Here is a 16,412-nt window from a genome sequence, read left to right on the forward strand (position 1 = left end):
AGTGCATTTATAAATATACTTGTTGTTACCATATTCTACTTACCATCACCTTATCCTTTTGTTTTTGTTTTTATGTGGTTATTTATAGACTAATGGCTGTCTCGTATTATCATTATTATTCTCATCTCTTTATTTCATTTTTTATTTTCAGTAGATTAACACTTGTATTGTTTTTGTCTTGCATTGTTAAAATCAACATTTATATAAGAGGGCTTGCTCTATGCTAAACTGTATGCTTTAAAACAATATGTTATGAACATCTATGGTACAGGACTCAAGGTGGAAGGGGCATTCAAGTCCTTTATTCTGCAATGGTACACACAAGCAGTCAGTTCAGGAAGATGGATCGATGGATCAGCACAGCTTGCTCTCACCACAGCTTGAAAATCCTACTCTGCTGTAGATTACTATGTTGGCTTGAAAAATATAACATTGTAATCTTTACATTGTGATCACATAATGATATAATCTTAATAAAATAAACTTAAAAATGAAATAAAATAAATTAAAATGACTATGTACCCTTTACAATATCAATAACACTCTATAACATCGATATCTACACAGTTATACCAAAACTAGAATGGATTCCTTAGAAAGGATGTGTCATTAATCCTGTGCGCTACAAGTGAATATATCATAATTGTTATGGTCCTCTGCTGCCACCCTCAGGAATCTTACAGTAACAGCAGGCAAACTGGTTTATCCCAGTGAACAAGCATGAATGAAAAGCCTTTACCTGTTAGATGGCTGATATAACTACACTCTACTTCACATATTTGAACACATAATCATATGTATGAATAAATAAATAATAATAAAAATGAATAAATCATAAAATAATACCCAAGTGCATACTTGGGATTTTCTGTAGGCTATCCAAACAAACAGAAAAGGAGATTAGTGCTTGATTAGTGTGGTCTGCCCTTATTCTTTACTGATTGGGTGACTACAGTTCAATTTTATTGGCTGTGATAAATCAATCATTACCAAACGCCACAAGGCGTTTAATTAACGCCACCAGGCTTCACACGTACTTTAAAGCCTGCGGGCGATCAGAACAGCGTCTAATAAATGCCTGGTGGTGTTTTTAAACACCAGGGAAATTGAGACGAAATGTGATGCCTTTGGCTTTCCATAGTATCCATTTTGGAGTACCAGCTAGTATAGTAAAAGTTAACGTTACACTGAAGAGAACTATTATTGTGATACATCACTATTGATAAGGATTTATAGTGCATATTTTAAACTTCTAAATTAGCCTGGACAAAATTATTGGTACCCTTTAGAAGTTGTAAGAAATAATTGATTTGTAGTGATACTTTGAGCAGACTAATGTGTTTTAATTAGTATCACTGATGTTTTCAATCTTATAATCACTCAGGCAGCCAGTTTGAAAGGAGAAAATGACTCACTCTGCTGTCTTGTGCCACTGTGTGCATCACACTGAACATGGAAAACAGAAGGAAAACCAGAGGACTGAAGACATTAGAAAAAAGGTAATAGCCAAGCATGGTCAAGGTAAGGTTATAAGACCATCTCCATAGAGCTTGATGTTCCTGTGACCGCTGTTGCCAATATTATTAAGACGTTTAAGGCCCATGGAGCTGTAGCCAACATCTCTGGATGTGGTGACAAGAGGAAAATTGGCCTGAGGTTGAACAGGATTGCTCGAATGGTCGAGAAAGAACCAAGCAAATTTTCAATACAGATCCAAGCTGATCCTCAAGTTCAAGGTATAATAGTTTCAAGTCGCACCATCTGTCGCTGTCTGAATGAAAATGGGCTCCATTGGTATAAGACCCAGAAAGACCACCCTTCTAAGAGGGAGATACAAAAAAGCCAGACTGGATTTTGCCAAATTGTGTGTTGACAAGCAACAGTCCTTCTGGGAGAATGTGCTTTGGACAGATGAAACAAAATTAGAGCTTTTTGGTAAATCGCACCAATCCTGTTTGTTTACAGAAGAAAAATGAAGCCTTCAAAGAAAAGAACACCGTGCCTACAGTGACACATGGAGGAGGCTCAGTGATGTTTTGGGGTTGCTTAACTGCCTCACTGGCACTGGGTGCCTTGAATCTGTGCAGGGAACAATGAAATTAGAAGACTATCACTTGATTGTTGCAGGCTGGAGGTTGATCGAATAAAATTCACAATGTTCATAACAGTGTCCATGGTGTTTTTCAGATCACCGATGAGCTTTGCACACAGCAGAGACTGATGGATGATACAGTGTAAAAACTGCATATGTGGGGCTATGGCTGATAGCCATGCCACCAGCCCTTGCACTCTACCAATCATAGCCAGAGCGCCATCAGTAACCAACAGGCAAACTTTTTGTAAATCCAGTTCACACTCATTAAAAAACAAGACAATCTTTTGAAAAATCACTTCATCTGTAGTGTGTCCCTCCAACAGAACAAGCCCAGAAGTTCTTCCTGAAAGCACACTCCATTGAAAAACCTGACATAGATGCATAGCTGGGCCATGTCAGTCCAATCAGTTGATTCGTCGACAGCGATAGAGATAACCTCTGCTTTTTGGTTTTCCAAAAGCTTTCTTGAGACATCCTTTGCAAGTAGTTCCACTCTGCAAAGAGTTGATGTGTCCAAGAGAGGCACTTTTTTAATGGTTGAAGTGATGCTTTCCTTGACTTTTTCATCAACAACCATTTCATCAAAGACAGCAACCATGCAATCTCTAACAGTTTCCACCTCGGTAAAAGGCCTCTTCTGTCTGGTTAGTGTCCAGGCTACCCACAGGGATGCTATCATGGCTCTCTCTTGTTCCGTGCAAAAGTGACCAAGGGCCACTTGACTCCGTTGAAAAGATGCTAGCAGTCCCTGTACTTTCCTTCTCCATTCCTCTGAGCCCTCTGCAAAACTGGCAGAAAATGAGTCATGATTTGACTTGCAGTGCCTCTTCACATTATATTCTTTCATCAGAGCAATGCATTCATTGCACAATAAACGCAACATTTATTACTTGTTGCGGCTGGCAAAGTGAATAAATACTTGTCAGTCCATTCGCTTTGGAATTGGTGATTTTACGTCTCTTTAGCTTCGACAGAGACATTTTGAAGCTTGCTGTTAGCTAACGTGAATTTCTTTGTGGTCAGCCAGCCCAGAGTGCAACTTGATGGACGGATGTGATACTTCTTCTATTTTCTGTTTTATGGCGGATGGCAGCCAGCCGGCTCATTACCACCACCCATTATGTTGTAGTGTGAACCACAGTTATCTGTCCCCTTAAACAAACAAACACAAGAAAATAAAAATAAATTTTACCATGCCAGCCTGATTTGTAGGCAGCCTCTTGCGGTCCACAAAAAAATTCAAAAGGGCCGTATCTGGCCCGCGGGCCGTTAGTTGGATAGGCCTGGGGTAAATTAGTCGCTGTCACATATCAATATGGAAACTCCAATATATAAACTATTGTCATCTGAAAGTGGGAATAGGACAATTTTAATATATTAAAATAATTTTGTTTTAATTTTATGATGATTATGATTTATGGACTACAATGTCTTAGGTATTCATTTTATAATTAGTAAATAAGTAGTGTATTATCAGCAACTTACACTTAAATGCTGTATATTTAGGCTCAAGGTTTTTTAAATAATTGTGGTTCTAATATACCGTTTGCATTGAATAAATATTGACCATATTTTTTAAGACTGTGGGACGTTTATGATTTGTGCGTATGCATGGTCTATGGCACTTCTAAATTTGTTTGCAAAGTAAGAACAAACTCAGATAAGAACATACTGATGAATCCTGGATTTGTGCTTAAAACGTTCATATACATGGTTTAAGCACAGATTTGTGTATATGCACTGTTTGTGAATGAGGCCTTAAGTCTGTATCTGCACAATATGTTACAGACATGAAAAAATATAAAAATTGTCGCCACGCAGGTCAGCCTGCACAGTGCATGCTGGGGCAGGGAGTAGGTGACACATGGAGCTTCTTTTCTCGATTCCTGCCCGCTTTCTGTAATATTTAGTTCAAACCAGGCCCCTGCCTGTTGTTTCACTTGCTTCCAGACTGAGATTTGGTGTTGTTATTTTCTTTATTTGTTGTCAGTTTCCCTCCTGACAGTTAGTTTGGAGGTTGGCTGGTTTGGGGAACTTGGAGGGTTGTTCTTCGCTTGGAGCAGTAACAGCGGGAGTTTAACTGGCAGAATAATCAATAATAATAAGTCAGTCCACTTTAGGTGAACTGGTCAGATTAGGCTAACCCTTTGTAGCTATCTTCACTTAAATCAGCTGGTGGCAGGCAAGTCACAGGAACTTGGCTTGGGTCTTGAGAAGTTGTAGCATTTGTTCACTGCCTAAACTGTACACACACTGCACTGTCCACATCTATACCTTATGTTACCCCTATAGAAGAATATATTTATTCCTACCAAAGCGAAACAATCGGATTAAGCGTTTACATGGTTATTAGGCACTAATATTTTTCTATTGAACGGATTATTAAAAGGTTTACACCACCCCTCTCAACCCGATTGAAAATTCCTTCTGATTGGGCCGGATTGGACCAGTCTCTTTCGATTGAGGTGGTTACATGAGGCATTTCTATTCTGATTGGGCTATTATTCTGATTATTAGTGGAATATTAGGGTCCATGTAAATGCAGCTAGTGCTGGTAACGAGCATGGTGCACCAGTCAAGTTCTGCTTCTTCAGCCGCTTGCCACCCTGCCACACAGGAACTGAAAAGATCATGAGATGGTCCTCAGTCTCAAAACAAAAGAATCAACTCCTGCACAATGTCAACACTTTTTATAAAATAGGCGAATTTATTAAATAGCTACGTTTTGGTCAATTGAACTTGATCATAAACACATGGTGGCGCTAACTCTTAAGTCATTGCCATTAAACCATTGCAGAAGAAGAGGACAGTGAGATGTCATTAAAAAAGCGGCAGTCAGTGAAAAACCATGTAGAAAACACGATGGAAATGTGACTTTTCTGTTAGTTCAACACATTAATTTGAGGAACGTTACAGTCTCCTCATCTCTCCACACAAATCTGATGTATTCAACTCTTCAGTGGAAGCATGCTTCATGTCTGTCATATTTTTTTTAAAACTTTATTGAATCAGGTAGTCACATTGAGATTGTCATCTCTTTACCAAGAGGGACCTGAAAACAAGAAACATTCAAGCAAACGACCACATAAAACTTCGATACACTGACAGCAGCCATCATTCGGACTCCTGCCTGCACCTGTACAGCTTATTAAAGGCACATTAACAACAGCTGCTGATCTTAATTGGATCTGTTCAATAAAATATACTCGGCTGGAATTTTTTACAGTACAGTTAAAGTTGATTTTACATTCAAATTAATATGCTTTAAAACTGTAGAACAGAAAATAGTAATAGAGCAACAGTACAGATTTAGCAGTCATTATTCTTCAGGAGAGGTTATATTCCATATTTGACATATATATACATAAATATATATATATAATCATACATAACAGTGTAATATAAAGTAATAGGGACTTATTTTCTCTGTTACCTGCAGCTGCAAGTCATTTGCTGTCTCCAGGCCTTTTTACCCACACATTATCAAATACGGGAGTCCTTGGATAAAGTCCCAACAACTCAGGTGGATGATATCTGTGACGATCATTCATTTTGTCAGTTCCACACCATCTTGTCTGCTGGAGGGTGGGCCTGTTTTCTGGTTTTCCTTGATCCACATGAAGCCCACCTGGGTGCCAAAGTTGAGTCCGTCTCTGACGCGGGAGAAGAAGGCTTCGGGGTGACAAGAAGTGCAGGGCGTCACACAGGACCTGTCTGTCACTGTGTCATCATGGATGTGCTCTGGCAGGATCCCACCCTCTTGGAGGAGAATTCTGGGGTGGAAAATTTGTTTTTTGATTTACTGAGCTGCATATAAGAAAGGAGTAGAGTAGAATTTAACTTGATTATTGTATAAAACACACTACAGTACACAAGTAAAAAACACTTAAAGCATAAACTATTGAAAAATAGAATATTGTGGAGCAGGTCTTGCTGATTCTGATTGGGCTTAGAATAAAATCCTTATATACTTAGTATTGTAATGTCACCTGGGTCATCTGGGGTTTCAATCTGTTACTAACCTGTATCTCTCATCGCCCTGCAGGTGATTGATTAGAGTAACCTGGAACACCTGGGCCCAATGTTCCTAGGTTACTTAAGCCACTGCTGCAGCTCATTCACTCTCTCTACCCCTCTGCTGCTGCTCTCTCTGCTCCTCCCTACTGGCACCCATGTTACTTTGGTTATTTACTTTGCTTTTATGCACCTTCATAACACACACACACACATATCTTCCACCCATGCACATCACACACCACTGACTTTACTGATTTCCACACCCCATACTTTGCATATTTAGTTAATTCTTTAATTTGGTTCAATTCAATTCAAAATATCTTTTTGTTAAAACTCTCCCTTTTGTTGTGGCCACTTGAGCCAGGTCATAACAAACGGGCTTGTCCATTAACCTGTGTCTGGGCAGCAAACGTAGCATGAGAAGAACATCAGCAGAGCAGCAGCAGCGAGTGCTCCATCTCTGTGTCTACACTAGAGGCATTCAGGTGCAGTGTTGAGCATAGGTCACCTGCATGTTGGAAGCACTCACAGCCCAATACACATGACTGTAGTGAAGTGCATAAAATGGAGGAAAATAGACATGAAGCACAAATTAATGCTTCAGGTCGCGGTTATGCCCGTAAGATTCGGGTGAGACACAAGACTGCATAGATTACAATGAGAGCCTATCTGTTGCGTGTGACCTGTGTGTGAAAAACACATCTGACACACTTGCTGTCTAGACAGCAAGCGTGTTTAATTAGGGTTAGTTTAAGGAGTTTGTTTTGTGCCTCAGGTAGCAGTTGGGTGCATGGTGTGATTGCACAGCTGATGAGGTGATTGGTCCTGCGTGCTGGCTTTTAGGTGGCATGTTTGTCGCCAGGGCTGTTTTGGGTCTATGGTTTGCTCTGGTTTTCTGGTTTTTGGGAGATACATTGTGTTTTTTGCAGGAAACATTGGTCTCTGACCTGATGTTGGACTGTCATGTGCTGTTCAGAAGGTAAGTGTTACCCTCCTGATACGCTATTTACACAGATTTCCCAGTTAGGCTGTTGTGGCATTTCCCCTTTGGATTGCGTCTGTTTGTTTGTTTGTTTTTTTTGTAGTGTTGTGGCAGCATGATTAGTTTCAGTTGTCTTCAGACAGCTGTCTCGGGTGCACATCTGCGTGATTTTTCACCAGCTTGAAGGTCGCTTTACAAGTCTGCTGGTTTTCAATGCATAAATACCTCCCACTAGACAGCTGCCGCAAGCCAGGTCTGCAACAGGTGGTGTTGATGTTGTGGCTAATTTGCATTTGGAGCAAGACCCTCACACTATTTTCACTCTTTTTGAATGCGTTGCAGATGCAAGAAATTGGCCAGATTTGGCCGAATGCTTATGCTGGATGTTCCTTAATGCACCAGTAATGGTGAATTGAATCACCATTACTGGTGATTCATGATTGAATCACCAGTAATGAGCATGGTTGGTGGAGGAGACTTCAGACAGAGTAGATGGAGAAGGGCGAACAGAGAGAGGGGGGTGGGAGCCTGCTTGACACCTGGAATCTGCAGTCCCATGTTGCATTAGTTAGGTCCCAAAGCTAAAAACAAGCCGGTTGTGCTAGCCTCGGCAGGCCGTCTGGACCAGGAAACATAAAACTTGAAATCTGAGTGCATGATGACTAAAATCTTTCACCTTAAAACATATAGATAAAAATATCCAAGATCTAAAAGTGTAGTGTAAGATGTGGCTTAAAAACTGGATAAAAATGTTACTTTATGACTGAGCCTCTGACAAGCACACATAACGCGGACACATGCTCACTACTCGGTTTGGTTATATTACTTTAGTTATTTACTTTGCTTTTATGCACCTTCATAATACACATACACACACATATCTTCCACTCATGCGCATCACACACTACTGACTTTACACCCCATACTTTATATATTTAGTTAATCTTTAATTTGGTTCAATTTGGTTTAATTTTGGTTTAATAAAATATCTTTTTGTTAAAACTTAACACTGGTGTGTCTCCCTTTTGTTGTGGCCACTTGAGCCACTACTGATATAAAAGTATATCAATCCTGTTGCTGTATGATGGCTATTTAATAAACTGAGGGCCGAATTCTACATACAGTTGAGGGCAACAAACAGAACATCAGTATGTTGTTCATGTAAAACCTACAGCTTTACTTCCTCTTGTTTCAGACTGAGTCTGAACAAAGATATCACCTTCTGGACAATATTGTGTATTTCTTAAAATCGGGTCTTAGACAGTCAGTATATCCACTGTCCTGTTATAATGGAGGGTTCTTCCCGACCACAGCTTGCTACTTGTTGATACTGGATATATGAGTGAAATGTTCAGAGGCAACATACTTGTTTTTTTTCCCAACAAACTTTTTATGGTTATGTTTAGACACTGGCAGCACTTGGTTACGGTTGAGGAAAGATCATGGTCCTTGTTTAATACAGAAAAAAGGTCCTGCTTCTTGTAAGTCTACCACCACCCCAACCTCCTCCATGTGACTTCAATGTGATATATAAATGTTGTGCTTAATTTGTTTGAAAAAAAAAGTTGCCTGTGAACATAATCCAGGTAGTGATTACGTTTGCCAACGAAACATAATTGGGACATTTCTAGACAGGGTTGGATAGACATAAGGATCAACACGACACACAACACTAATCTACCCACTGGCATAGGGTTAAGCGGAGGTGTGGGAGTGTCTGTGCTCTAATCACTTTGAAACAATCAGAAAATAACGTTTTATTGATCTGATGAACCGGCTTTCTTGCTACCAGCACTCCCTCTCTTCATTCACTCTCCAGCTCACTCAACCACAGCTTCTCTCTCTCTCTCTCTCTCTCTCTCACTGGTGCTCTCAGCTCTCTCTGTCTCTTTTTCTCGTCTTTTTTATAATGAGTCGGGGAGCCGACAGCAAAGTCTAACTTTACTTTTACCATTATCATACAAAGAGAAATGTCCTCCCCTCCTCCTAGTAACATCTTTGTACTTCCTCATGGCAGAGTTTTACAGCTCTGATCAGTCTGGTCTCCAGCTGTGATTGGCCACTGCAGCCTTCAGCCGCAGTGACATACGGTTGTGTTTCTCCAAAAGTTGACCCTGGCTCAATTTTCCAGCCACAGTCCGGTGTAGCGCCACTGAGGCCAAAACGCCCGCAGCTGAAATGCACTTCCCCCATTCAAATGAATGGGAGCACTGGCGTTTTCGCCGCACCGCCTGATTTGGTCTGATTACGGCCTTAAGGAGGCTAATTCAGCTTCACAACATTAGTGTGAGTGACAAAGTTAGCTTTAAGACAAAACAAACATAAAAGTCATTTCATATTTCAAACAAAATCACTTATAAGACAAAACACCTCTGTCATCCTTTTACAGAATACATGCTGGCTTATATTTAACTGACAGATGAGAGTGGTTTTGATCTTGTCTTTAAATGTCTGCATGAGAGAAGATGAGCTAACTTCCCACAATGTCAAACTATATTTAATGTGGTCAGAGTTGTTATTAAAATCAAAACTATCTAAAATAAGTACCTGCTCAAGCAGTCAATGACAACTTTCAATACTTGACAGCAGAAATTGTCGATTAATCAATTAGTACATCAACAGGAAATTAATCAGCAACTGTTTCGATCGATTAATTGTTTCAATAATTTTCCAACAAAAATGCCAAAATACTCTCTCATCCCAGCTTTTATTTGATGTCTTTGTCATATACGAAATAAATTGAATATCTTTGGGTTTTAGACTGTTGGTTGGATAAAACAAGCAATTTTAATACATTACCCTTGGTCCTTGGAAACTGTGACAGGAATGTTAAATTATTTTCTGATATTTTATAGACAAAAATACCCTGCAGATGAAGTGATGATGAAAACAATTTTTAGTTGCAGCCCTATTTGGTAGTTTCTGATACTCAAGACCTGTTTTGAATGATACTGAGGTTCAATACCCAGCCCTAAATGTTGAATGAGTGGAAATCTTTGCTTGCTTGTGGCCATAGATGAAAAGTCAGAGGATCACAAGTCATTTGTACCAAATTTCATCCAATAGTTGTTGAGATATTTCAGTCTGGACCAAAGTGTTGAAACATAAGAATGGCAGTTATTCACCTGATTAAATATTAAATATGAAGTAAAACCTGAATATAAATAATATACAGTAATAATAATAATAATAATAATAATAATAATAATAATAATAATAATAATAATAATAATAATAATAATAATAATATAATATTCTATTCTGCTGAACTGTACCTGTTGGCAAGACGGATGTTGACATGTGGTCTAGCTGACTGCGGATCAAGGACACAGTCTGGATGGATGCAATGGAAGTCGAGCGCCTGCTCTTTCTCCAGGGTGAAACAACACGCCCCCACTGATGGGCCAATGGCCACAACGATGTTGCTCACCTGGCAACCAAAGTCTCTCACCATGGCCTCCACTGTCGCCATAGCAACTCCCATCAGGGTTCCTTTCCAGCCTGAGGGCAAGTAGAAAATAAGCAGTTTGCCAGGATAAACTAACTACCAGGAAGCATGGAGGCTGACTTCTGCAACATTACATTTATTTTTTTATGTCTGATTTCACATACAGAATGAAAATACAGACGTTATTCCCCATTTAATATTAATATATATATATCATATTCCTCATATAATATATTCTTTTTTATAATCTATATTAGTTTTTCTTCTTACCAATACTGGCAATCCACTATGCCCACAGGCATAACTGTCATTTTCTGTCATCTCATTTCAAAACACAGGATCTTACACTTTATGAAAGTAAATGAATGAAACAACTACCTGCATGAGCGACTCCAATGACCATTGACACTGGATCAGCAAACAGGACTGGTATGCAGTCTGCCCCTGGAGCTCCTAAAATCACCCCACTCTGATTGGTTACAATTGCATCATAGCTCTCTGGCTCGGCTTTCCCCATAACCCAGACATCACTGGCGTGCTTCACCTGCAACAAACAAGCCAACACATGCAAGAAGTTAATGTAGGAGGCTCTGAGCTGCAGCTGAGCAGAGCAAAGTCCTGATAGGTTTTTAACAAGACAAAAGTTCCTCAACACATTTCAAAACAAATGGAGAGCAACATATGAAGAAATGAGTCCATTCATGTTTTCATCAGCTGAGGAATATCTCCAAAATTACATTAATTCTGTAATTTAGTAACACATAAATCTACAGTCATGCTGTCCACCTTAAACCAACACCACTAATTTACAAAACATGCAATTTCAGGATAACATATATACAAAAACAAAAGAAAAAGAACATCAGTCACAACATTATAAGCACTTCTATATGCTTTCAAATAACATATTTATGTGGGAAAAGTCCAAATGAACTGTAGACTGAAAAGAATTGCTGCAAGCCTACAGTTTTTTTTTCCAGTTCAGAGACAGGATTGTGTCGAGGCACAGATCTGGGGAGGGCTACAAAAAAATTTCCGTTGCATTGAAGGTTCCAAAGAGCACAATGGACTCAATAATTCTTAATGGAAGTTTGGAACAACCAAGACTTCTTCCTAGAGCTGGCCGTCTGGCCAAACTAAGCAAGGGGGGGAGATGGGCCTTGGTAAGAGAAGTGACCAAGAATCCGATGGTTGCTCTGGCTGAGCTCCAGAGATCCTGTGTGGACATGGGAGAAACTTCCAGAAGGACAACCATCACTGCAACACTCCACCCATCTGGGCTTTATGATAAGATTCTCTGGTCTGATTAAACCAAAATTGAACTGTTTGGCCTCAATTCTAGGCATCATGTCTGGAGGAAACCAGGCACCATCACCTGCCCAATACCATTCCAACAGTGAAGCATGGTGTGGTGGCAGCATGAGAGGATATGAAGAATAGAATGGCAGAAAGTCACAAAATCCAGGTGTGAAAAATTTGTCGTGTCACACCCAGGAAGACACGAGGCTGTAACCACTGCCAAAGGTGCTTCAACTAACTATATATTATACTTATGTCAATGTGATATTTTGGTTTTTTGTTACGTTTAATGAATTTAAACAATTTTAGCATAAGGCTGCAACATAACAAAATGTGAAAAAATTGAAGGGATCTAAATACTTTCTGAACGCACGGTATAAGAGAAAAACAACTCTCCCTTTATGTGTAGGAGAATCAACTGACTCAGATGGCTTCATGCAGCCTATGCAGCTCTTCTGCCAGTGAAGCAGCAGTACTGTACTGTGTCATGTAGTTTTACCCTGCAGAAGTTTGATCTTTTGTTGTGCAGACAGTTCTGTACCTTGACCAGGCGTAGTGGCTGAGGGTGAAAACCAGCATGGAGGGCCAGTCGCCGTCTGTTCTCCATCACCACGGCCCCGGGGTCCCTCCTCCTGCTGCTGCTGAACAGATTCAAGGAGGACAGGGTGGGAATGTAGGACACACCACCTGTACGAGTACTGAAGCCATGACCAAAACAGTCTGAGGGAGAGAGAAATGATCAGCAAGTGATTGCTGTTTCTCTTTGCTTTTTATTCTCCTTATATTCATATTCAGTCACACTGATCCTCATTCAAAACTCTGGCAATTTTATGGTACCCTGCGCATCAGAAAATTGAACTTGGACTTATTTAACCTTTATTCACACACAGTGGTGGAAAGTAACAAAGTACGTTTACTCAAGTACTCTACTTCAGTACAATTTAGACTTAAAGATACTTGTACTTTACTTGAGTATTTCCATTTGACGCTACTTTTTACTTCTTTAAAGGTACACTGCATAGAATTTAGTGGCATCTAGTGGAATGGACTTGGCAGAAATGGTATATAGTATTCATAAGTATGTTTTAATAAGTGTATAATAGTGCTGTCAATCTGAATTCCATCCCTTATTATGTTTAATATTCTAATTATATTAGAATTTTTCATGCTCAAATTGAGCCTATTATTGATATTTACTATGTATCTATTAGGGATGTGCACAAAGCCCAGTATTGGTATTTGCATCTATATTTGTTGAGGCAGCAAAATTATATTTGTATTTGTATTTGAATAAAAGTGGAAATAGGTGTAAAAATACAGTTTTTTTTATTACACTTTTAATTTTAGGATATTAAAGTGTTTAAAAAAGTGTTTATAAATAAACTATCTTATGAAGGAGGTTCCCACACCAGATCTCGAACTCCAGTCTCCCAAATCATAGACAACTGTGCTGACTAAACCGCGTGCATTGCCATCACGCTGGTAGACCTCTACTTATTTATACACCCATAACACAGAGAGAGCACAGCGTGAAATGTGTAGAGAACTTCAAAGACTGTGGCTCAGGAGGTAGAGTGGGTCGTCCACCAATCAGAAGATCAGTCTGCATGTCGAAGTGTCCTTGGGCAAGATACTGAACCCCAAATTGCTCCCGATGGCTGCACCATCAGTGTATGAATGTGTGTGAATGGTTAGTTCCCCCTGATGAACAGGCTGGGACCCTGCATGGTAGCCCCTGTACCCATTCAGCATGTGGAAGACTAGAAAGGCGCTATACAAGTACAGTCCATGCACCATTTTTACCATTCTTGCTTTGCACTTTTCATTTACTGCCTATTTTTTACAACCTAACTTTGTGGAAAGGAGAAGGGGAACAACAGGTTATGGAGAGTCCCTTGGCAGCACTTAGCCTGTGTCAGTAGCTCAGCTTTATCTCTGGGGAACACCCCCAGCTCCGGGAGTGATGTCCAAATAAGGAAAACTACAGATTCAAATAGTAATTTCAGCATTCAATTAGTATTAATTTTTTTACTATTTGAATTATATTTGACTCCCGGAATTCATTCCAACGGCAATAGTGTATAATCCCATGAAAATAAGAATCGTGTTTTCATTAGCTTAGAATGAGCCCTTCATATCTACATAGGGAGCAGGTCATCTTCCAAAGAGGCTGCCAAACACTGGCTCTAGAAAGGGCCTTTCACTGATTTTCATGAGTTTTGTGGCCACTGTACATTCTCCTACACACTTGGAAGAAAGCGGGTGGCTCTGCCAATGCGGAAGTGCCTTAAACCTGCATTCTTTCTAATGGCCAGCAGGGGGCGACTCCACTGGCTACAAAAAGAAGTCCAATTGTATGGAAGTCTATGAGAAAATGACCTTATTTCTCACTTGATTTATGTTCCCAATAAAAGCTTTCCTAATGAGTTTATGGTCTCAATCACTATATCAAGTCTTCTTCAATGCATCATGATGTTCATTTTGTAAATTGTGGCCCCATTTAGAGTAAAATAGATGATAAAGCAGCGTACGCTTTAGGGCGTGGCTACATTGTGATTGACAAGTTGGTACCACAGCGACAACATTGATTGTGTAACATAACCATGCTGTAACCCATGGATTCACAGAGTATAGGCGTTGCTGCTGCTATTTCACAGTGTGTTTTCAGTTCATGAAAGTTAACTGTAACATTTTGGTCACCTAAAAAAATCTTGTCCAGCATTTGATTGTAATAAAGTATCATCTAAGAGTCAGATGTTCAGTTTTTATGGTTTAAAGCCTGTTTTGCATTAAATTAGCATTAGCATTAGCATTATCACTGTTAACCATAGATTGTAAATGCAAAATCAAACATGGCAACGGTCAAATCCAAGATGGCGATGGTTTCAGAACAGCAGTTCACAAACCAATGGGTGACGTCATGGTGATTACGTCCATATTTTATACAGTCTATGCTTGGAAGGGGAGGGGGAGGGGTATTCAGTTTGTTACAACCTCACCGCTAGATGCCACTAAATCCCAGATACTGGACCTTTAAACTCACCTGGAATCAGTGATGACGTCAGAGTTGTGACGTCTCCCGCTAGTGCAGGCAGCTGCTGCAGGAAGGTGGACACTTCTTCATGAACTCTTTCACCAGGTGACTCTGTGTGGGCAGGGCCTCTGCAGCTCGGACACGTACTGTCCACTGACCTTATCTTGAAGTCAAAAGTGTACATGGCCGTAAAAAGCAGCTCCTGGTACAAATGCAGCACTTCTCTGCCCTGCGCTGACGTGAGGACCGTGACCGAGCTCAGGTCCAGCCCGTCCACTGTCTGCTTGAAACGGTACAGGCACTCCGCGGTGGAGCCGAAGTCCAGCATCTGCACCTTTCTGCTCGAGCGTACAAATGTGTCTGAAAAACCGTTTTTGTGGCGGTGACGATTCCCGCACAGCAGGAAAACATGCAGGTCTGCTGCAGGTTCCTCCAGCAGAGACGCGCCGGAGCATGTTGGACACCAGCCGTGAATCAGATCCACCAGTACGGCCTCAGACATCGCAGACAGCCGAGCTTTTACCTGTTCAGAATGCAGCGTTAAGTTTCATTCTCTGACTCAACCGCACTCATCCGGTCACTGACATGACCTGCCTTTATGTACAGCAGGCAGGTACGTGTTTGTCAATCACAATAAGTCCGAAACTACAGCACACTATTACTTCCTGCATTGTCTTCCCACAGCCTGGCCCCGCCCACACTGGAAAGCCCTCACACTGAAACTCTGCTGAGTTGCCCAGTGAGGTCAAACCGAGTTTGTGAGCATTTCCTATAATGTGGACATATTGTAACAATTCGAGGCAAAACGTACAAAAGCTGCCCCAGCATGCGTCTGAGAAAGAATATATTATAGAAGATTCTGCAAGACTTTATGATAAGGTCACAAAACACAAGTAATGCATGACTCCTGATGACTTAATGCATGAATTAATCTGACTACTCAAACATTGCTTCATATTTCTCCTGAGAAATTATCTGTAATTAGAATTATCTGGATTCTAAGTCATTTGGTGAATGAATGTGTGAAGTAAATGGAAATCAACATTAATTGATGGTCCATTAAGCATTAACTAATGACATTAACTCACGATGACCTAATCATTTCTTAATGGTGAGCAACAGGAAGTCCTGATGCATCCTGTATTAATTCATGAAATCATCACAAATGCAGTAGTTCAGCATTACTTAAGTATATGTTTTGCAACCTTAGTATAAAGTGTTTCCAAAAATAAATCACTGAGAAAATATCTGTAGGCTGCAGATGATATGAATAAAACACATAACTTGCAGGAATTCAAGAAAATACACCATGTATATGGGGTCAAATGAATGGAACATCACTGTAGACTAAATGCACTTGTAGTGGTGGAAAGTACCTCACTACAGGTACTCAACTACTGTACACACTTTACACTCTACACTTCAGTACAGTTTGCCTAATTGTTTCCATTTTATGTGACTTTACACTTCTGCTCCACTACAGTTGACAGTTACTGGTTAACTTTGCAGATTAAGATTTTGCATGCAAAACCTATGA

General features: G+C 40.1%; 1 protein-coding gene across 4 annotated transcripts; it reads right to left on the reverse strand.

Moving 5' to 3' along the window:
- Window positions 1-5,076: 5,076 nt before the first annotated feature.
- On the reverse strand, window positions 5,077-16,174 carry lacc1 (laccase (multicopper oxidoreductase) domain containing 1). 4 transcript variants are annotated; one of them, XM_067604585.1, is made up of 5 exons: window positions 14,885-16,171; window positions 12,383-12,561; window positions 10,921-11,086; window positions 10,370-10,595; window positions 5,077-5,868 (listed from the first exon to the last, which is right to left on the reverse strand). In XM_067604585.1, exons 1-5 carry the CDS (start codon window positions 15,375-15,377, stop codon window positions 5,643-5,645), a joined length of 1,290 nt encoding a protein of 429 aa, XP_067460686.1. In that variant the 5' UTR covers window positions 15,378-16,171; the 3' UTR covers window positions 5,077-5,642. The 4 variants fall into 4 exon arrangements, with proteins under 4 accessions (XP_067460686.1, XP_067460689.1, XP_067460688.1 ...); XM_067604588.1 differs by having other exon boundaries at window positions 12,383-12,479; window positions 14,885-15,021; XM_067604587.1 differs by having other exon boundaries at window positions 12,383-12,482; window positions 14,885-15,011.
- Window positions 16,175-16,412: the final 238 nt, after the last annotated feature.

Source organism: Thunnus thynnus, chromosome 11, assembly GCF_963924715.1.
Source record: "Thunnus thynnus chromosome 11, fThuThy2.1, whole genome shotgun sequence".
Lineage (NCBI taxonomy): Eukaryota > Metazoa > Chordata > Actinopteri > Scombriformes > Scombridae > Thunnus > Thunnus thynnus.